This window comes from Anomaloglossus baeobatrachus, chromosome 5, assembly GCF_048569485.1.
Source record: "Anomaloglossus baeobatrachus isolate aAnoBae1 chromosome 5, aAnoBae1.hap1, whole genome shotgun sequence".
NCBI lineage: Eukaryota > Metazoa > Chordata > Amphibia > Anura > Aromobatidae > Anomaloglossus > Anomaloglossus baeobatrachus.
In genome coordinates, this window is record NC_134357.1 from 116,351,660 (window position 1) to 116,371,764 (window position 20,105).

The window sequence follows — 20,105 nt, forward strand, 5'->3', positions numbered from 1 at the left end:
CCTGCCAGCGTTGAGAAACATGTGATGGTGTCTCCGCAGGTTTTCTTGCTTTTTGACAGCAGACAGAACCTTTTTCTTTCCCATTTTGCTGAAACCTGTGGTAATAATGTGAAACGTCCTTCTATGAGCACGTGCCCAAGATGCAGAAGACAATGTGTTCTAGATGCAGTGTTATTCCTCTTGTAGAGATGCTGTGTTCTCTGCGGGAGAACAAAGTGTTCATGGCCACGATCAGGATTCTGGGTGCAGCGGACTTTTGCTATGTTCTCCTACAAGCATAAATTGACATGCTGCGGCTCAGAAAGCCGCTCCACTTGTCAGTTTACGCTGCATCTAAAAGAAGCAGGAGAACTGGTGATTTTCCTGAGGTTGAAGTGTGACCACTATGAAATGCATCGAGAAATAAACTGTCCTTCATCTGGACAAAGTACATTGGTCTCTGTTACTGCCCAGCAGTGCAGTCATTACCACGCCATTTTCCTGCATCATTGTAAGTCTTAGGGCTCGTGGTTCATGCGGCAGCTGGTTACAGGCTCTGATTGTGTTGTTTGCTACACAACTCAGTAAGGTGAGCACATACTCTGAATATAAAATCGATAGACATCCATTGGATAAGACCCTATTTGCGCTCTTCTGTCTTAGGCTATGTGCCCATGGGACTCTCTAATCTCGGAATTTGCAGCGGAAAACCCGCAAATTTATCTGGATTTTCTAGATATATCCCCAGGTTTTCGCAAGTACAGACACTACCCATGTTATCATATGGGATATGGGGAGTGTCTGTGTCCATGCTGCAGTATGTGCGGCTGCGGAATATGCTGCGGATGTCCCGCAGCCGCACGTAACTGCATGTCAATTATTCCTGCGGAAATACCTGCGAAAATCCCGACTCTCCACTATGGAGATAGCGGCCGGGACTTCCGCAGGTAAGTTGCACGAATGTCCGCAGGTTTACCACAGCTATTTTGCTGTAATCCCACAGCTATGTATAGCTGTGCGGATTCCAGGGATCAGCTGCGGATATATCCGCGGGTACATAGTACCATGGGCACATAGCCTTATAGTTTCTTATTTGAGTCTAAAAGAAGCACAGTCTGCATGGGATTTCTATAAATCCCATCCACTGTGCTTGTAACAAACAAATTAGCGATTTGGAATCAGGAAAAGCACGCGTTCAAAACGCTTCTATTCCTTATCATGGTTACGTACCCTAAGTAGTTTTTCTTTTATTGGGCTCACCTGGCAAACTAATTATCACAGGTGTTTGAGATTGATTTCGGTGATCCAAAGAGCCTTGAGACACAATGCTATCCATGAGTTTAAATGAAACATAAAACTTGTAATCTTTAAGACACTTAAATTTAGTTAGCATAATCATTTTGAAAGTGGCATAAAGCTGGTGTCACACATAACGACAACGACGTCGCTGCAACGTCACCATATTCTGTGACGTTGCAGCGACCTCAACAGCGACGTTGCTGTGTGTGACACATAACGATCAGACCCCTGCTGCGAAATCGTTGCTCGCTCCTGAATGCTCAAAGTCATTTTTTGATCGCTGCTATCCCGCTGCGCCATGCTGATAAGCTGATAATCCTTGTGTTTGACACCGCAGCAGCGACGCTACGCTATGTCTGAAACCACACAACGACCGTCGACGTCGCTATGATCGCTGCTCCGTCGCTGCTTTTTATAACATGTTTGACAGCTTACTAACGATCATCTATGGTCGCTGCTACGTCACAGAATATGGTGACGTTGCAGCGACGTCGTTGTCGTTATGTGTGACACCAGCTTAAAGCACATAGAGGCCTCCCACACCCTTCCCCAACAGATGATGTTAGGGGAGCTAAGGATCCGGACAATGGAAATTCAACAATAAATCATTGTGTTAGGCGGCGAGATAAGACCCTGCCTGATGATTTTAGTTGCAGGTCTCTCTAAAGCTGGGTTCACACATAGCGACAACGACGTCGCTGTTAAGTCACCATTTTCTGTGATGCAACAGCGACCTAGTAAGTCGCTGTTATGATCGCTGCTTAGCTGTCAAACACAGCAGACGCATCAGCGATCATAACGACACGCGTCGCTGTGGAAGCCATGCTGCACTTGGTAACTAAGGTAAATACCGGGTAACCATTACCCGATATTTACCTTGGTTACCAGCGCACACGCTTAGCGCTGGCTCCCTGCTCTCCTAGCCAGGGTACACATCGGGTTAATTACCCGATGTGTACTCCAGCTACGTGAGCAGGGAGCCGGCACTGGCAGCGTGAGAGCACACCGCTTAGCGCTCCATAATAATGATCGTGATTATTATTGACAGCACCATTTAAGGGGTTAAAAGGCAAGGCGGATAACAATTCCGCTCGTGACTGGCAGGCACACATGTCAGCTGAGATATGAGCTGATCTCCCCCGGCTGCTGCTTAACACTATGACCGCTAGGACATAATTTTACCGCCCGCAGTCGTTAAGGGGTTAAAATAAACATGCATACTTTGCGCACGGAAGTCCATATCTTAATACTGGACACTTTGGTAAGGACAGAACAGCTATTTCAGGTCAATGGTTAGATTAAAGGGATTGTCCTCTTCCAGAAAACTTGTTCAGTTCATTATATATAGATGGCAAAAAAAATAAACAAACCTGATGTATACTCATCCTTCACAGGTCCAGCGTTGTGATTCTGCCACTGCCCCGGCCTCTGTTTGGTTGCAGCAGTGAAGCTGTATAGACAACGCTGCAGCAAATCCCGGAGCTCAGCAGCTTATGCCATCACATGAGAGGAGCCGTTGAGCTCAGTGATTAGATCCAGCAATGTCAACATGACGTCACCACTGTAGCCAAAGAATAGAGACTTGTGCAGTGGAGATTCAGTGTTGGACTTAGGGGTAAGGCAAGTAAAGCAATCTTGCATTTTTTTTTCATAATGAAGTATGTGATACAAAAGTGCTGCGGAATATGTTGGTGCAATAGCATTGCAAAAATAGTATTTTTCTGAAAGGGGACAGCCTCTAATGTCAGCTGCTTGAGTCTTTTAAAACAACCATGCACGATCAATTGAGCTATAAGCGTGCATGCTTAGGTCTTCCAATCAAGGTGTCTACGACCAGATCTCACAGTACATGCATAAGTAAAAAGCATATCTACCTAAACATCTGCTAATGATGGGAATATGAACATCTCACCTGAACCACAGATAAAGATCAAGGATGTCGTGTACAGCTTCTAGATGCATCAGATCTTTGATCGTTTTCGGAGGAGAAACAGGCCAGTTGGCATGCTTACAGACCCACTGGAAGGTAAGTGGCTCATTCCTGCTAAACTGACGAGCAAACTAAAAAAGTCAAGAGAGAAGTTTATTAGAATGGCAAACAAGATTCAGGCTATGTGCAAATGGTGTCTTTTAGATACACAGCAATGTCGTTTTGAACAGTGCTGTGCATTATGCTAATTTTTGAAGCGCTATTCCAGGGCTTTTTCAGGTGGAAACCATCTGAAAAAGACTGTGTACAGCCTTAACGGAGTTGTCCATCCTTTCATTTTTGTTGGTTCTAACACTGAAAGTGGAAAGACACTGCTGCACACCAGGAGGGAGACAAAATTTTAAAGAACAAGGGTCAAGTAAGTGTCTAAAAATAAATTGTCAAACAGAAAAAAGCTGTGGAAATAAAAGCGCAGATAGGGTATTACCCCAATATATGCGGGGTGAGGAGAGGGGAGTAATAATACTCACCAGATGCAGTTGTGACAGTCACAACTACTTTACTCGTGTGTATAACTTTGATCAAGGCTGCAGCCACCCAAACGGCAGATAACAGAGAGGGGTAGAGAGGGGTGATTAATGCCGCGCCAAATCACTGTTCAAATGTCAGATTAACGTGTCTTTATTGCTGGCATAGGTCTACGCGTTTCAGGAGCTCAGCTCCCTTCCTCAGGACCGTCAAGCACCAAAGAAACATCAAATCACTGATTTGATGATTGATGTTTCTTTGGTGCTTGACGGTCCTGAGGAAGGGAGCTGAGCTCCTGAAACGCGTAGACCTATGCCAACAATAAAGACACGTTAATCTGACATTTGAACAGTGATCATTTGGCGCGGCATTAATCACCCCTCTCTACCCCTCTGTTAAAAATAAATGGTCTTACTCACTGTTCCACCAGGCCTCCCCTTTAACCAAAAGCAACAGTGAATACAAGTTAAGCTATGGGGGCCAACGTTCTCGTATCTAAAATTGTTAACTCACCTTTAGTAGTGAAGTGCATACAAATGGTAAATTGCGATTTATGGGAGCAGTGCAAAACACATAGCGAACTCGTAAGTTTAATGGTATATGCTGGATCATGTCAGCAACAAATTTAAAATCATCAATATTGCACACAAAGTAAAGTCCGTCCACTTGAGAGAGACTGACAAATATGTCCTAAAATGTGGAGAGAATAAAATGGACAGTGGTAAATACCACACACAGGTAAATCTCCCCACCCTCCCCCACCAAAAAAAAAATAAAAAAAATCTAAATTAAAATCTGGTCAATGATGAGACTACAGTGCCTGACTACTCCTCAGTATAAATATAATGGTGAGAAGAACGATCTAAAAAAAATGGTACCCCAAATACATAATAAAATGGAAGAAAAAAAAAAAAAAAAAGTAAATCACACCACTCAGTACCACATGGCAGTAAACTTACTATGAGGTTAGCGAGAGTCGCATCAGGCAAGTGGTAGGCGAACATTTCGATCTGCTCCGCTGTGGGATGCAACCCGGCAGCCTGATAAATAGAGGAAAATATATTCACAGGTTCTACAGAATGAAATGGTTACTGTTAGAGATAATCTAATACTTCGATTATTCGGCTTCGCGAATATTTTCAGAATACCTCGCCGCTATTCTACTATTTGCGAATATTCGATGTGCAATGTAAGTCTATGGGAAACCCGAATAACAACTAGTCGGTACTATTCGGGCTTCCCATAGACTTACATTGCGCATCGAATAGTTGCGAGGTATTCAGAAAATATTCGCGAAGCCGAATATTTGAGGTATTCGATCATCCCTAGTTACTGTCATTAACCAAGTGGTACAATTACACTACTGGATCCCAGCAATACTGACATCTGGCTGTGCCCGACTAGGTCATTTCTACTACTTTGACCCTGGTGTGAAGCCTGATCTGTGGGATTGGGCAGAAATGTAGTAATTGTATACACCTCACACAAAAAGCTAGCATGTCTGTATAGTTGGTTAATTTGTAAAGATGAGCAGGCCTTTGGATGTTCGAGTTTGCCCAGGAGAAGTTAAAACTTCATTTTTGGACCCGGACTTGACTTGAGTTTGTTCCCAGACCCCAAACCGCATTTAAGTCATGGGGACATGAACGAATGGGTTCGACTTGAGTATCAAGTATAATGGAAGTCAATGATTGAGCAGTTCGGCTCTCCACCCTCATACAGCCAGCCATATACAGCAGGGGGAGGGCAGGTGTTTTTTTTTATTAATTACACACAGCATCCAAAAATGTTGTTTTTACCCCCAGTGAGAGCCATTAAGAGACTGTATGCGGCTCTCACTGGGCCGAGCACCCCAATGCTCGATCGAGTGGTTAGAATACGAAGAGCACCCGAACTCTGACTTTATTCTTTTTCTAAATGACAGTGTTTGGGTTTGAGCCCCGGACATCCACTGTTGGGTACAACTCCCAACCTTTACAGTTCAAGTTCATTGATCTCTATTAATGGGCATAAATTTTACAACAAGAGATTTTTAACTTTAAAAGGTGCATTGGTAATAAAAGGTTATGCCCTATCCACAGTATGGTGGGGTACGACTGCTGAGACCCTTATAGCGATCAGAAGAACATGGCCCTTTAGGCTTTCCAATGAATAAAGTAGCAATGTGCTTGACTGCTGCCTCACTGTCCCATTCATTCTCAAATGGAAATGCCAGATAGCGGAGTACAGTGCTTGGCTATCTAAGGCAACACCCTTTTATCACTTCTTAAAAAAAGGGAGCTGTCTGAACACACCCCGTCATTATGCCCAATTAAGTGATAGGGTCATCACAAAGATGGTCCTTTGCTTTGGATTTTCCATTATTCCTAAAGCCCCTTTACACACAGAGACTTTCTAGCGATCCCTAAGGCCCCTTTACACACAGACTTTCTAGCGATCCCACCAGCAATCCCGACCTGGCTGGGATCGCTACAAAGTCTTTGGTGAGTCGCTGGTGAGCTGTCAAACAGGCAAACCTGGCCAACGACGCAGCAGCGATGCGGACCTGCAGAACGACCTAGCTGGTCATTGGGGATGTGTTAAAGCAGCTATTTGAAAGGGAAGTCGCTAACGAAGTCGTTGTAACGGTGTCAAACACACCGATACATGCTGCTCAGCGGGAAACAAAGGACCAAAAAATGTTCCTGAAAGATTTGTAGCGATCAGCAACCTCACAGCAGGGGCCAGGTCGCTGATGCGTGTCACACACTGCAATGTCGCTGGGGAGGTCGCTATTGCGTCACAAAACCGGTGACGTTACAGCGATGTCGTTAGCGATGTTGCAGTGTGCAAAGGGGCCTTTAGATTGAAGAGCCAATAATAACAGCTCCTGAGTTGATTAACCTATATTATATATATATTACACTGCTGGTTATTCGGTTGACTGGACAACAAGTGAAAAGTGTGGCCAGACGGTAATTTCCCCCAACATCAGCTTATTACTGAGATTAGCAGAAGATAGACCATCAGCAATGGATGTGAATGATGGAGAGGCTTCCTTTCCAAAGCAGTCTTAATAAGAAACCCCACTTCAAAAGTAATTCCCCAGAAGACCATATAGGTTCTGAGATTAATGAGATAACATGGTGTTTGTTCACATTTGCTCTGCCTATAAAGCCTCACATACTCATAACCGCCTTTATTGTACTTCACCTGTATATCTTGCACTGGTTTATCCAAGATTTCCTTCAGCAGAGGTAGATCGTCCTGGACCATGGTGGTAACTTCACCTTCCTTAAACAAGGAGCTGAACCTGCCAGCTCTGCCCGCTATTTGTAGAGCCTGGGAAGTTGTGATCGTATCAATCTCTTTCTCCCCTTTCTCATTGACTGTAGGTTTCACTAAGGAATTAAAGACTATTCTCTTTATACTCCTAATAGTGAAAATAGGAAAAAGAAGAGAAAATCTGGATGTTAGACCAAAGACATAGACCTTTAGTAGCCTGGGAGCTGCCGTGACATTAACCCCTTCACCCCCGGCCACTAAAACACCCTAATGACCGGGCCATTTTTTGCAATTCTGACCAGTGTCACTTTGACAGGTTATAACTCTGGAACGCTTCAACGGATCCTGGCGATTCTGAGATTGTTTTTTCGTGACATATTGTGCTTCATGTCAGTGGTAAATTTAGGCCGATATTTTTTGCGTTTATTTGTGAAAATTTAGGAAATTTGGCGAAAATTTTGAAAATTTCGCAATTTTCAAACTTTGAAAATTTATGCCCATAAATCTGTGAGATATGTCACACAAAATAGTTACTAAATAACATTTCCCACTTGTCTACTTTACATCAGCGCAATTTTCGAAACAAATTTTTTTTCCGTTAGGAAGTTAGAAGGGGTCAAAGGTCATCAGCAAATTCTCATTTTTCCAACAAAATTTACAAAATAATTTTTTTAGGGACCACATTACATTTGAGGTGACTTTGAGAGGCCTAGGTGACAGAAAATACCCAAAAGTGACCCCATTCTAAAAACTACACCCCTCACACTGCTCAAAACCACATCCAATAAGTTTATTAACCCTTTAGGTGCTTCACAGGAACCAAAGCAATGTGGAAGGAAAAAATGAAAATTTTACTTTTTAACACAAAAATGTTACTTTAGCCATAAAATTTTCATTTTTACAAGGGAGAAAAGAGAAAGTACACAATACAATTTATTGTGCATGTTCTCCTGAGTACGCTGATACCCCATATGTGGTAAAAATCAATTGTTTGGGCGCACGGCAGAGCTCGGAAGGGAAGGAGCGCCATTTGAATTTTTGAACGCAAAATTAGCTGCACTCATTAGCAGACGCCATGTCGGGTTTGAAGACCCCCTGAGGTGCCTAACCAATGGAGCTCCCCCACAAGTGACCCCATTTTGGAAACTAGAGCCCTCAAATAATTTTTCTAGATGTTTGGTGAGCACTTTGAACCCCTGGGGGCTTCACATAAGTTTATAGCGTTGAGCCGTGAAAAGAAAAAAAAATTTTTTTACCACAAAACGGTTGCTTCAACTAGGTAGCTTTTTTTTTCACAAGGGTAACAGGAAAAAATGCACCATAAAATGTATTGTGCATTTTCTCCTGAGTACGCAGATACCTCATATGTGGTGGAAAGTAATTGTTTGAGCGCATGGCGGGGCTCAGAAGAGAAGGAGCGCCATTTGACTTTTCAAACGCACAGACGCAGTGCACTGATCGGCCGCTGCAGGACGCACGGTCGGATGCGATAAAAAAAAGCGTCGGGGATACGTAAAAAAAAAAAAAGTCACGCCAAAAATTGACCATGGATGCAGATCCGTTATGTGCATCCCTGATCAGCGCTTGGTGGGACGCACGGACGGATGCGATACAAAAAGCGTCGCAAATATGGAAAAAAGTCACGCCAAAAATTGACCATGGATGCCGATCCGTTATGTGCATCCCTGATCAGCGCTTGGCGGGACGCACGGATGGATGTGATACAAAAAGCGTCGGGGATACGGAAAAAAAAAAGTCACGCCAAAAATTGAGCAGGGATGCCGATCCGTTATCTGCATCCCTGATCAGCGCTTGGCGGGACGCACAGACGGATGCGATACAAAAAGCGTCGGGGATACGGAAAAAAAAGTCACGCCAAAAATTGAGCAGGGATGCCGATCCGTTATCTGCATCCCTGATCAGCGCTTGGCGGGACGCACGGACGGATGCGATACAAAAAGCGTCGGGGATACGGAAAAAAAAAAAAGTCACGCCAAAAATTGAGCAGGGATGCCGATCCGTTATCTGCATCCCTGATCAGCGCTTGGCGGGACGCACGGACAGATGAGGTGTAAAAATGGACAGGGGATACGGAAAAAAAAAAAAAAGTTATACTCACAGTACCCAGAGGACTAGCAGGAGGATCACTGACCAGAAGAGCTGCAGAGGAACAGATGGCAGAGAGATGGACAGCTTTACAGGAGCAGCAGGCAGATCAGCAGAATGCCCAGGAAGGACCCAGCGATGGACGCAGATGTGATCAGGCCGGTGAAGACAGGTAAGAGGACGTCGGGGGAGAGCAGAGGGGGACAGGGGGGGGTGAGAGCAGAGGGGGGGGGTGAGAGCAGAGGGGGAGGGGGTAGAGCAGAGGGGGAGACCGGAGAGGGAGCTGCAGAACAGAGATAATGGGGGAGGCAGTCAGATCGCGGGGGGAGCAGATCGGGATGTCGGGGGGGGGGGGGGGGGTTGGGGGGAGCAGATCGCGGGGGGGGCACGGCAGGGGCTACCATGGCAGCGCGCAGGGGCACCACGGGAGCGCGCAGGGGCACCACGGGAGCGCGCACGGGCTGGCTGCAAAGTGAGCACAGTACTCACGTGCAGCAGCGGTGACAGCTAGGGCGGCGGCGGCGGCGGCAGCAGCGGCGGTGGCGTGGTACCACAAGTACCAGCCACTGCACGCTGCAGACATGTTGGGGGAGGGCTCGCAGGCCAGCACAGGCCTGGGGAGGGCGGCCACCGGCAAATCACACCGCCCCACTGCACACTGATTGGAGCGATTGCGCGTCATTGCACGATCGCTCCAATCAGTGCTGCAGGGGCTGGGGGAGACATGTTTGAGGTCCACCTATGATATGCTGCAGCAGCTGCGGCATCTCATAGCTGGATCTCACAGGATCGCACTAATTCGGGCATTATTTTTGCCGAAATTAGTGCGATCGATGTGGTTGGCGGTTCAGATTTGAACAGCCAATCACATCGATCGTCGATAGGGGGTGGCGATGCCGCCCCCCCTGGGGTCAAGCAAAGGTCCCCTGCTGTAAGAAACAGCAGGGGACATCATTTGAAAGCCGTTGCTATGGCCACGGCAATCAAATGAAGTTTAGGCAGTAAAATTACGTCCCTGGTCGTTAAGTCACGTTAAAATAGGACGTAATTTTACTGCCCGCGGTCGTGAAGGGGTTAAGGGTTAGCACAAGATTCGAGACCAAGTGCACACAATCCATCAGTATTACAGGGCCCTGCACTAACATCAGAGAGCTCCAGCCTGTGGGGGAAAATATTCTGACTATAGTATAGTGAAACTCGTGTGTGTGTGTGTGTGTGTGTGTGTGTGTGTGTGTGTGTGTGTGTGTGTGTGTGTGTGTGTGTGTGTGTGTTACATTGATATAATCCAGTCCAAAGAAAAAAAACCAGAGTGGTATTAGGAGATCCGCGCTCATCAGTGAGGTCCAGACCCCGGTAAAAGAATAATATCTTTATTCTTCCAGTCACCACACTACACGTTTTGGGGATGATCCCCGAAACGCGTAGTGTGGTGACTTGAAGAATAAAGATATTATTCCTTTACTGGAGTCTGGACCTTCTTACTGATGAGCGCGGATCTCCTAATACCACTCTGTTTTTTCTTTGGACTGGATCCTTGTCAGTGGCTGCAGCTGCTAGTCTTATGCTTGTCCGTTGGTTGTGTTTCACATAACCACAGGGGTGAGTATCTGACGATTCTTTACCCACTGTGTGATTTATGATAAGACCCGATGTTCACTTTTTCCTTATAATAGAATCAATGATACAATCTACTAACACACAACTGTACTTTCACTCCACCAGAGCTTTTCGGATGTTTGTCATTTTTAGAAATATACTTTTCATGTATATATGTATGTATGTATGCATGCATGCATGCATGCATGCATGCATGCATGCATGCATGCATGTATGTATGTATGTATGTATGTTGGATATTTGGATATGTATTTTTCAGTAATAGACTTCCGGTCCTCCTTTGCTTTTAGACATGTTAATATTCTCCTGTACAGGACTTGTCAGTGGCAGAACACAGTTTATGACATCAAAGTGAGAAAAATATTGACTTACAAGTTCAGCCCCATTCCAATGGCGTCTGTGGCCACCAGGATATTGCATGGATCATCTGGGTCATTGAATTTATTAGCCTGAGCTATTTTTGTACCTGAAAGAAAAAGTGAATGATAATAACACCGAACCAAAAGGGCCAATGTCCTGAGACAGCGACGCTTTACATACAGTCATCTATAGAATACTGAAAGGTTACACTGTAACAGCTAAATTGGTTCAGAGCCAAAAACCGTTGAACCTAACTAATGTTGGGGTGCTGAAAAAACGGATTTTGTGTACTCACCGTAAAAACGTTTTCTCTTAGCCATCATTGGGGGACACAGGACCATGGGTGTTATGCTGCCTATCCATAGGAGGACACTAAGTAGATGCAAAAGCATAGCTCCTCCTCTGTAGTATACACCCCCTGGCCGGGCCAGGCAACCTCAGTTTTAGTACACAAGCAGTAGGAGAAAAGAAGGGAATTTTGTTTACTTACCGTAAATTCCTTTTCTTCTAGCTCCAATTGGGAGACCCAGACAATTGGGTGTATAGGCTATGCCTCCGGAGGCCGCACAAAGTATTACACTAAAAGTGTAAAGCCCCTCCCCTTCTGCCTATACACCCCCCGTGCTCCCACGGGCTCCTCAGTTTTGGTGCAAAAGCAAGAAGGAGGAAAAAAATTATAAACTGGTTTAAAGTAAATTCAATCCGAAGGAATATCGGAGAACTGAAACCATTCAACATGAACAACATGTGTACACAAAAAAACAGGGGCGGGTGCTGGGTCTCCCAATTGGAGCTAGAAGAAAAGGAATTTACGGTAAGTAAACAAAATTCCCTTCTTCTTTGTCGCTCCATTGGGAGACCCAGACAATTGGGACGTCCAAAAGCAGTCCCTGGGTGGGTAAATAATACCTCATAATAGAGCCGTAAAGGCTCCGTCCTACAGGTGGGCAACCGCCGCCTGAAGGACTCGCCTACCTAGGCTGGCATCCGCCGAAGCATAGGTATGCACCTGATAGTGTTTCGTGAAAGTGTGCAGGCTCGACCAGGTAGCCGCCTGACACACCTGCTGAGCCGTAGCCTGGTGCCTCAAAGCCCAGGACGCACCCACGGCTCTGGTAGAATGGGCCTTCAGCCCTGAGGGAACCGGAAGCCCAGCAGAACGGTAAGCTTCGAGAATTGGTTCCTTGATCCACCGAGCCAGGGTTGATTTGGAAGCCTGTGACCCTTTACGCTGGCCAGCGACAAGGACAAAGAGTGCATCCGAGCGGTGCAGGGGCGCCGTACGAGAAATGTAGAGTCTGAGTGCTCTCACCAGATCTAACAAGTGCAAATCCTTTTCACATTGGTGAATTGGATGAGGGCAAAAAGAGGGTAAGGAGATATCCTGATTGAGATGAAAAAAGGATACCACCTTAGGTAGAAATTCCGGAACCGGACGCAGAACCACCTTGTCCTGGTGAAACACCAGGAAAGGGGCTTTGCATGACAATGCTGCTAACTCAGACACTCTCCGAAGTGAAGTGACTGCTACTAGGAAAACCACTTTCTGCGAAAGGCGTGCGAGAGAAATATCCCTCATTGGCTCGAACGGTGGTTTCTGAAGAACCATCAGCACCCTGTTCAGATCCCAGGGTTCCAACGGACGTTTGTAAGGAGGGACGATGTGACAAACCCCCTGCAGGAACGTGCGTACCTGTGGAAGTCTGGCCAAGCGCTTCTGAAAAAACACAGAGAGCGCAGAGACTTGTCCCTTAAGGGAGCCAAGCGACAAACCCTTTTCCAATCCGGACTGAAGAAAGGACAGAAAAGTGGGCAAGGCAAATGGCCAGGGAGAAAAACCCTGATCAGAGCACCATGACAGGAATATTTTCCACGTCCTGTGGTAGATCTTGGCGGACGTTGGTTTCCTAGCCTGTCTCATAGTGGCAATGACCTCTTGAGATAATCCTGAAGACGCTAGGATCCAGGACTCAATGGCCACACAGTCAGGTTGAGGGCCGCAGAATTCAGATGGAAAAACGGCCCTTGAGACAGCAAGTCTGGTCGGTCTGGTAGTGCCCACGGTTGGCCGACCGTGAGATGCCACAGATCCGGGTACCACGACCTCCTCGGCCAGTCTGGAGCGACGAGGATGGCGCGGCGGCAGTCGGCCCTGATCTTGCGTAACACTCTGGGCAACAGTGCCAGCGGAGGAAACACATAAGGGAGTTGAAACTGCGACCAATCCTGAACTAAGGCGTCTGCCGCCAGAGCTCTGTGATCGTGAGAACGTGCCATGAATGCAGTGACCTTGTTGTTGTGCCGGGACGCCATTAGGTCGACGTCCGGCATCCCCCAGCGGCAACAGATCTCCTGAAACACGTCCGGGTGAAGGGACCATTCCCCTGCGTCCATGCCCTGGCGACTGAGAAAATCTGCTTCCCAGTTTTCCACGCCCGGGATGTGAACTGCGGAGATGGTGGAGGCCGTGGCTTCCACCCACATCAAAATCTGCCGGACTTCCTGGAAGGCTTGCCGACTGCGTGTTCCTCCTTGGTGGTTGATGTAAGCCACCGCTGTGGAGTTGTCCGACTGAATTCGGATCTGCTTGCCTTCCAGCCACTGCTGGAACGCTTTTAGGGCTAGATACACTGCCCTGATCTCCAGAACATTGATCTGAAGTGAGGACTCCTGCCGAGTCCACGTACCCTGAGCCCTGTGGTGGAGAAAAACTGCTCCCCACCCTGACAGACTCGCGTCCGTCGTGACCACCGCCCAGGATGGGGGTAGGAAGGATTTCCCCTTCGATAATGAAGTGGGATGAAGCCACCACCGAAGGGAAGCTTTGGTTGCCTGAGAGAGGGAGACGTTCCTGTCGAGGGACGTCGGCTTCCTGTCCCATTTGCGTAGGATATCCCATTGAAGAGGACGCAGGTGAAACTGCGCGAAAGGGACTGCCTCCATTGCTGCCACCATCTTCCCCAGGAAGTGCATGAGGCGCCTCAAGGGGTGTGACTGACCTTGAAGGAGAGATTGCACCCCCGTCTGTAGTGACCGCTGCTTGATCAGTGGAAGCTTCACTATCGCTGAGAGGGTATGAAACTCCATGCCAAGATATGTCAGCGATTGGGCCGGTGTCAGATTTGACTTTGGAAAATTGATGATCCACCCGAAACTCTGGAGAGTCTCCAGAGTAGCGGTGAGGCTGTGCTGGCATGCCTCTTGAGAGGGAGCCTTGACCAGCAGATCGTCTAAGTAAGGGATCACCGAGTGACCCTGAGAGTGGAGGACCGCAACTACTGCAGCCATGACCTTGGTGAAAACCCGTGGGGCTGTCGCCAGGCCGAACGGCAGTGCCACGAACTGAAGGTGTTCGTCTCCTATGGCGAAGCGCAGGAAGCGCTGATGCTCTGGAGCAATCGGTACGTGGAGATAAGCATCTTTGATATCGATCGATGCAAGGAAATCTCCTTGGGACATTGAGGCGATGACGGAGCGGAGGGATTCCATCCGGAACCGCCTGGCCTTTACGTGTTTGTTGAGCAGTTTTAGGTCCAGGACAGGACGGAAAGACCCGTCCTTCTTTGGAACCACAAACAGGTTGGAGTAAAAACCGTGACCCTGTTGCTGAAGAGGAACAGGGACCACCACTCCTTCTGTCTTCAGAGTGCCCAGCGCCTGCAGAAGAGCATCGGCTCGCTCGGGAGGCGGAGATGTTCTGAAAAATCGAGTCGGAGGACGAGAGCTGAACTCTATCCTGTAACCGTGAGACAGAATGTCTCTCACCCAACGGTCTTTTACCTGTGGCAGCCAAATGTCGGAAAAGCGGGAGAGCCTGCCACCGACCGAGGATGCGGTGTGAGGAGGCCGTAAGTCATGAGGAAGCCGCCTTGGTAGCGGCACCTCCGGCGGTCTTTTTAGGGCGTGACTTAGACCGCCATGGATCGGAGTTCCTCTGATCCTTCTGAGGCCTTTTGTACGAGGAGAATTGGGACCTGCCCGCACCCCGAAAGGACCAAAACCTCGACTGTCCCCTCCTCTGTTGGGGTAATTTTGGTTTGGCCTGGGGTAAGGATGTTTCCTTTCCCTTGGATTGTTTGATGATTTCATCCAGCCTCACACCAAACAAACGGTCGCCAGAAAAAGGCAAACCGGTTAAGCACTTTTTGGAAGCCGAATCTGCCTTCCATTCCCGTAGCCACAAGGCCCTGCGTATTGCCACCGAATTGTCGGCTGCAACCGCCGTACGGCTCGCAGAGTCCAGGACAGCATTAATAGCGTAGGACGCAAATGCCGACGTTTGAGAAGTTATGGACGCCACTTGCGGCGCAGACGTACGTGTGAGTGCGTCAATTTGCGCTTGACCTGCTGCAATAGCTTGGAGTGCCCATACGGCTGCGAATGCTGGAGCAAAAGACGCGCCGATAGCTTCATAGATGGATTTCAACCAGAGCTCCATCTGTCTGTCAGTGGCATCCTTGAGCGAAGCCCCATCTTCAACTGCAACTATGGATCTAGCCGCCAGTCTGGAGATTGGAGGATCCACCTTGGGACACTGAGTCCAGCCCTTGACCACGTCAGGGGGGGGAAGGGATAACGTGTATCCTTAAGGCGCTTGGAAAAACGCTTATCTGGACAAACTCAGTGTTTCTGGACTGCCTCTCTGAAGTCGGAGTGATCCAGAAACATACTCGTTGTACGCTTGGGGAACCTGAAACGGAATTTCTCCTGCTGAGAGGCTGACTCCTCCACTGGAGGAGCCGAGGGAGAAATATCCAACATTTGATGTATGGACGCGATAAGATCATTCACTATGGCGTCACCATCAGGAGTATCAAGGTTGAGAGCGGCCTCAGGATCAGAATCCTGATCAGCTACCTCCGCTTCATCATACAGAGAGTCCTCCCTCTGAGACCCTGAACAATGTGATGAGGTCGAGGGGATTTCCCAGCGAGCTCGCTTAGGCGGTCTGGGGCTGCGGTCCGTGTCAGAGACCTCACCCTGGGATCTATGAGACGCCCCGGGGGAACATTGTTGTTCCAACTGAGGGAAACCAGGGGGCAATGATTCCACAGTGCCCATGGTCTGAGATACCGGTCTGGACTGCAAAGCTTCTAGAATCTTAGCCATAGTCTCAGAAAGTCTGTCAGTAAAAACTGCAAACTCCGTCCCTGTCACCTGGACAGTGTTAGCTGGTGGTTCCCCCTGGGCCCCCCTTAGCAGAGGCTCCGGCTGAGCAAGTGCCACAGGGGCCGAGCAGTGCACACAATGAGGGTCAGTGGAACCTGCCGGTAGCGAGGTCGTACATGCGGCGCAGGCAGCATAGTAAGCCTGTGTTTTGGCACCCCTGCCTCTTGTGGGCGCCATGCTGTTGTCTCCCCTGAGCAACACAATAGGGTATATAGCCAGAAATCAACCGTGCACCATACAGTGTAAAGTATAGCCTATAAACATATAATCTATAATTACACTTCTGCACAAGTGGGGCCAGCACCTCAGGTGCTGCTTACCGCCCGCTTAAAGCGGTTGTGTGGCCACCAGAATCCCTGCCTGGGTCCCCCAGAGCTTGTCTCCCCTCTGCAGCGTCAGAGGAGCTGACAGGAATGGCTGCCGGCGTCCTGAGGAGAGGAGGGAGCCGTGGGCGTGACCCAGAAAGTGCGGGAACTGGTGCCCCACTGTGCACAGTGAGGGGGGTGGAGTATGCAAAGCATGCTCCAGCCCTCAGTGCTGCCGTCCTGTACAGCGTCCCGCCCTTCCCCTGACTGGCAGGGCTGGGGGCGGGAAGAAAAAGAGACTAGGCCGCAAAAGCCGGGGACTCGAGTTATAAGCGCGGCCGCCGTATAAGCGCGGTCGGCGCGGAAGTCCCCGGCGCACTAACAGTCCCAGCCGCGCCGCAGTGATAACAATGGCAGCGGCGGTCAGCGCGGCAGTCCCCATACACTAACACACTCAGCGACGCTGCAGTGTGTAATGGCACAAACGCGGTCAGCGCCGCGGTCCCCGTGCACTAGCACACCCAGCAATGCTGGAGTGTTGCTGTGCGCGGTCCCCACGGGGACACAGAGTACCTCAAAGTAGCAGGGCCATGTCCCTGAACGATACTCGGCTCCTATCCAGCAGAGTCCTCAGGAGCTGTGGATGGAGCACGGTCTCAGTGCCTGAAGACCGATTAGGATCCCACTTCACCCAGAGCCCTAAGGGGGATGGGGAAGGAAAAACAGCATGTGGGCTCCAGCCTCCGTACCCGCAATGGATACCTCAACCTTAACAACACCGCCGACAAGAGTGGGGTGAGAAGGGAGCATGCTGGGGGCCCTGTTAAGGGCCCTCTTTTCTTCCATCCGACATAGTCAGCAGCTGCTGCTGACTAAGCTGTGGAGCTTGCGTGCATGTCTGCCTCCTTCGCACAAAGCAAAAAACTGAGGAGCCCGTGGGAGCACGGGGGGTGTATAGGCAGAAGGGGAGGGGCTTTACACTTTTAGTGTAATACTTTGTGCGGCCTCCGGAGGCATAGCCTATACACCCAATTGTCTGGGTCTCCCAATGGAGCGACAAAGAAAAAAACAGTAAAAACTTCTCAACAGAGGAACATGAGAAACCAAATAACCAAATAAGGTACTGAGAGAACCAGGGCCCAACAGGGCAACAGGGTGGGTGCTGTGTCCCCCAATGATGGCTAAGAGAAAACGATTTTATGGTGAGTACACAAAAATCCGTTTTTCTCTGACGCCTCATTGGGGGACACAGGACCATGGTACTTCCTAAAGCAGTCCATGGGTGGGTTAACAATAAACAACGCAACCCAAGGACTAGGAACCAGTCCCAGATAGCCAGGAGCGCCTACTGAGATAGGTACTCCACTATTGTTTGCAGAATTTTCCTACCTAGGTTCGCCTCAGCCGAAGCCTGGGTATGGATTCAGTAATGCTTTGAAACAGTATGTAGGGAAGACCAGGTCGCAGCCTTACACCTCTGTTCCACTGAAGGCTGATGCCTAATGGCCCAAGGGGCGCCAACTGCTTGCGTGGAGTTTGTCCGCAGCCCACTAGGAATGGGCTTAAGTTGCAAGCGGTAGACTTCCTGGATCGCAGAGCGAATCCAGCGAGCCAGCGTTGCCTATGAAGCTGCCTGTCCTTTCTTAGGCCTTTCAGGAATGATGAACAAGGAGTCTATGTTCCTAAAGGGGCTGTCCTGGGTACGTAATATCTGAGAGCCCTCACAAGATCTAGCGAATGTAGAAACCTTTCCACCCTATGGACTGGGTGTGGACAAAAAGGAAGTCAGAACAATGTCCTCGTTCATATGAAACGGGGAAATAACCATCGGAAGAAAATCCGGAAGGGGGCGTAGAACCACCTTGTCCTGATGAAAGATCAGAAAGGGTTTGCGGCAAGAAAGTGATGCCAGTTCCGAAACTTGTCTGATGGACGTAATCGCCACTAAGAATGTTACCTTCCAGGAGAGAAGAGCAAGAGAAGATTCCTTAAGAGGTTCAAAAGGGGACCTCTGGATACCGTCCAAAACGAGATTGAGGTCCCATGGGTCCAGCGACCATTTATACAGGGAAACTAGATGGGAAACACCCTTGAGGAAAGTCTTGACTTGCGGATTGCAAGCTAGGCGGTATTGATAGAATATTGAGAGAGATGAAACCTGCCACTTAAGGGAGCTGAGGGCCAACCCCTTTTGCAACCTGACTGCAAAAAAAAATAAATAAAGAATTCTGAGTATCGCCAGAGGCATAGGTTGGACATTAGATTCCCTGCACTGGAAAAGGAAAGTTTTCCACGTACGGTGGTAAATATGGGATGAAGGCCGGCTTTGGGGCACTGTACAAGGTGGAGATGACCGCAGGAGAGAATCTCCCTCTTTTTAAAGTCCAGGTCTCAATGGCCAGGCCGTCAGCTTCAGGGCTCTGGAGTTCTGATGGGAAATGGGCCCTTGGGTCAGCAAGTCTGGGATGCTTACGAGGCGCCATGAGCAATTGTACTAATTCAGCATACCAGGCGCACCTGGGCTAGTCCGGTGCTATTAGTATCACCGGGACTCCTTCTGCCTTGATCTTCCTGATTACTCGCGGCAGCAGGGGCAGAGGCGAAAAACATGTAAGTTGGACGGAAACGACTTCAGGAGACTAGAGCATCCGCGCCAATGGACTGTGGGTCACGTGACCTGCCTAAGAACGCGGGTACCTTTGCGTTGAACCTTGAGGCCATTAGATTATCAATATTTTTTATTATTTATTTGTAGAGCACCATTAATTCCACGTCTGGTGTACTCCAGTGAGTGCAGATGTGTGGGAACACTTCTGGGTGGAGAAACCACTCTCTGGCGGCCAGGCCTTGGCGACTTAGAAGGTCCGCCACCCAGTTTTCTACTCCCGGAATGTGTAACGTTGAAAACACAGACCCCCGTCGATTCGGTCCAGGTGAGGATCCTGAGGACCTCGAGATAAGCTGTCTTGCTGCTGGTACCTCCCTGCTGATTGATGGCATTTAGTGTGCGGCTGTATCCATTTTGTATTTGCTAGGTTTTTTCAGCTGGCACCTATACACACTTGTATGATGTGCAGGTCAGTCTTTTGAAATATTTGCCTCCCTGCTGATTGACATAGGCCACAGCTGTTGCATTGCCCAATTGGACCCGAATCAAACGACCTGCTAGCAGAAAAGGGGAATGACCTGAGCGCGAGAAGATCGCGCTGATTTTCAGGATGATTTCTGGGAAGGGAAGACTCCTGGGGTGTCCAACGTGCCGAAGCAGTGTGGAGCCAGTACGCTGCTCCCCAGACTAAGAGGCTGGCGTCTGTGGTCAGGAGTAGCCAGTCCACTTGGGGGAGAAAAACTCCTTCTCGATATGGAAGAGGACTGAAGCCACCAGTAAAGCGCATACCTGACTGAAGGTGTTAGGTGAAAAGTTCGTCCAAGGAAAAGGGGCTCTTGTCCCAGGCAGCTAGAAGCACAAGCTGCAGTGGGCGGTGGTGTGGCTAAGCAAGCAGCACTGCCTCTATAGCCGCAGCTATCGTACCTAGCACTCTCATACT

At 48.7% G+C, this 20,105-nt stretch overlaps 1 protein-coding gene across 1 annotated transcript in view; it reads right to left on the reverse strand.

Moving 5' to 3' along the window:
- SUPV3L1 (Suv3 like RNA helicase) overlaps positions 1 to 20,105 on the reverse strand; it is a 91,383-nt gene that overhangs the window by 6,482 nt on the left and 64,796 nt on the right. The window contains exons 10-14 of the mRNA XM_075352386.1: positions 11,096 to 11,189; positions 6,929 to 7,148; positions 4,696 to 4,776; positions 4,250 to 4,426; positions 3,191 to 3,339 (exon numbers count right to left, since the gene is read on the reverse strand). Of these exons, the coding sequence (XP_075208501.1) occupies positions 3,191 to 3,339; positions 4,250 to 4,426; positions 4,696 to 4,776; positions 6,929 to 7,148; positions 11,096 to 11,189 (721 nt within the window). The remainder of the gene's footprint in view (positions 1 to 3,190; positions 3,340 to 4,249; positions 4,427 to 4,695; positions 4,777 to 6,928; positions 7,149 to 11,095; positions 11,190 to 20,105) is intronic.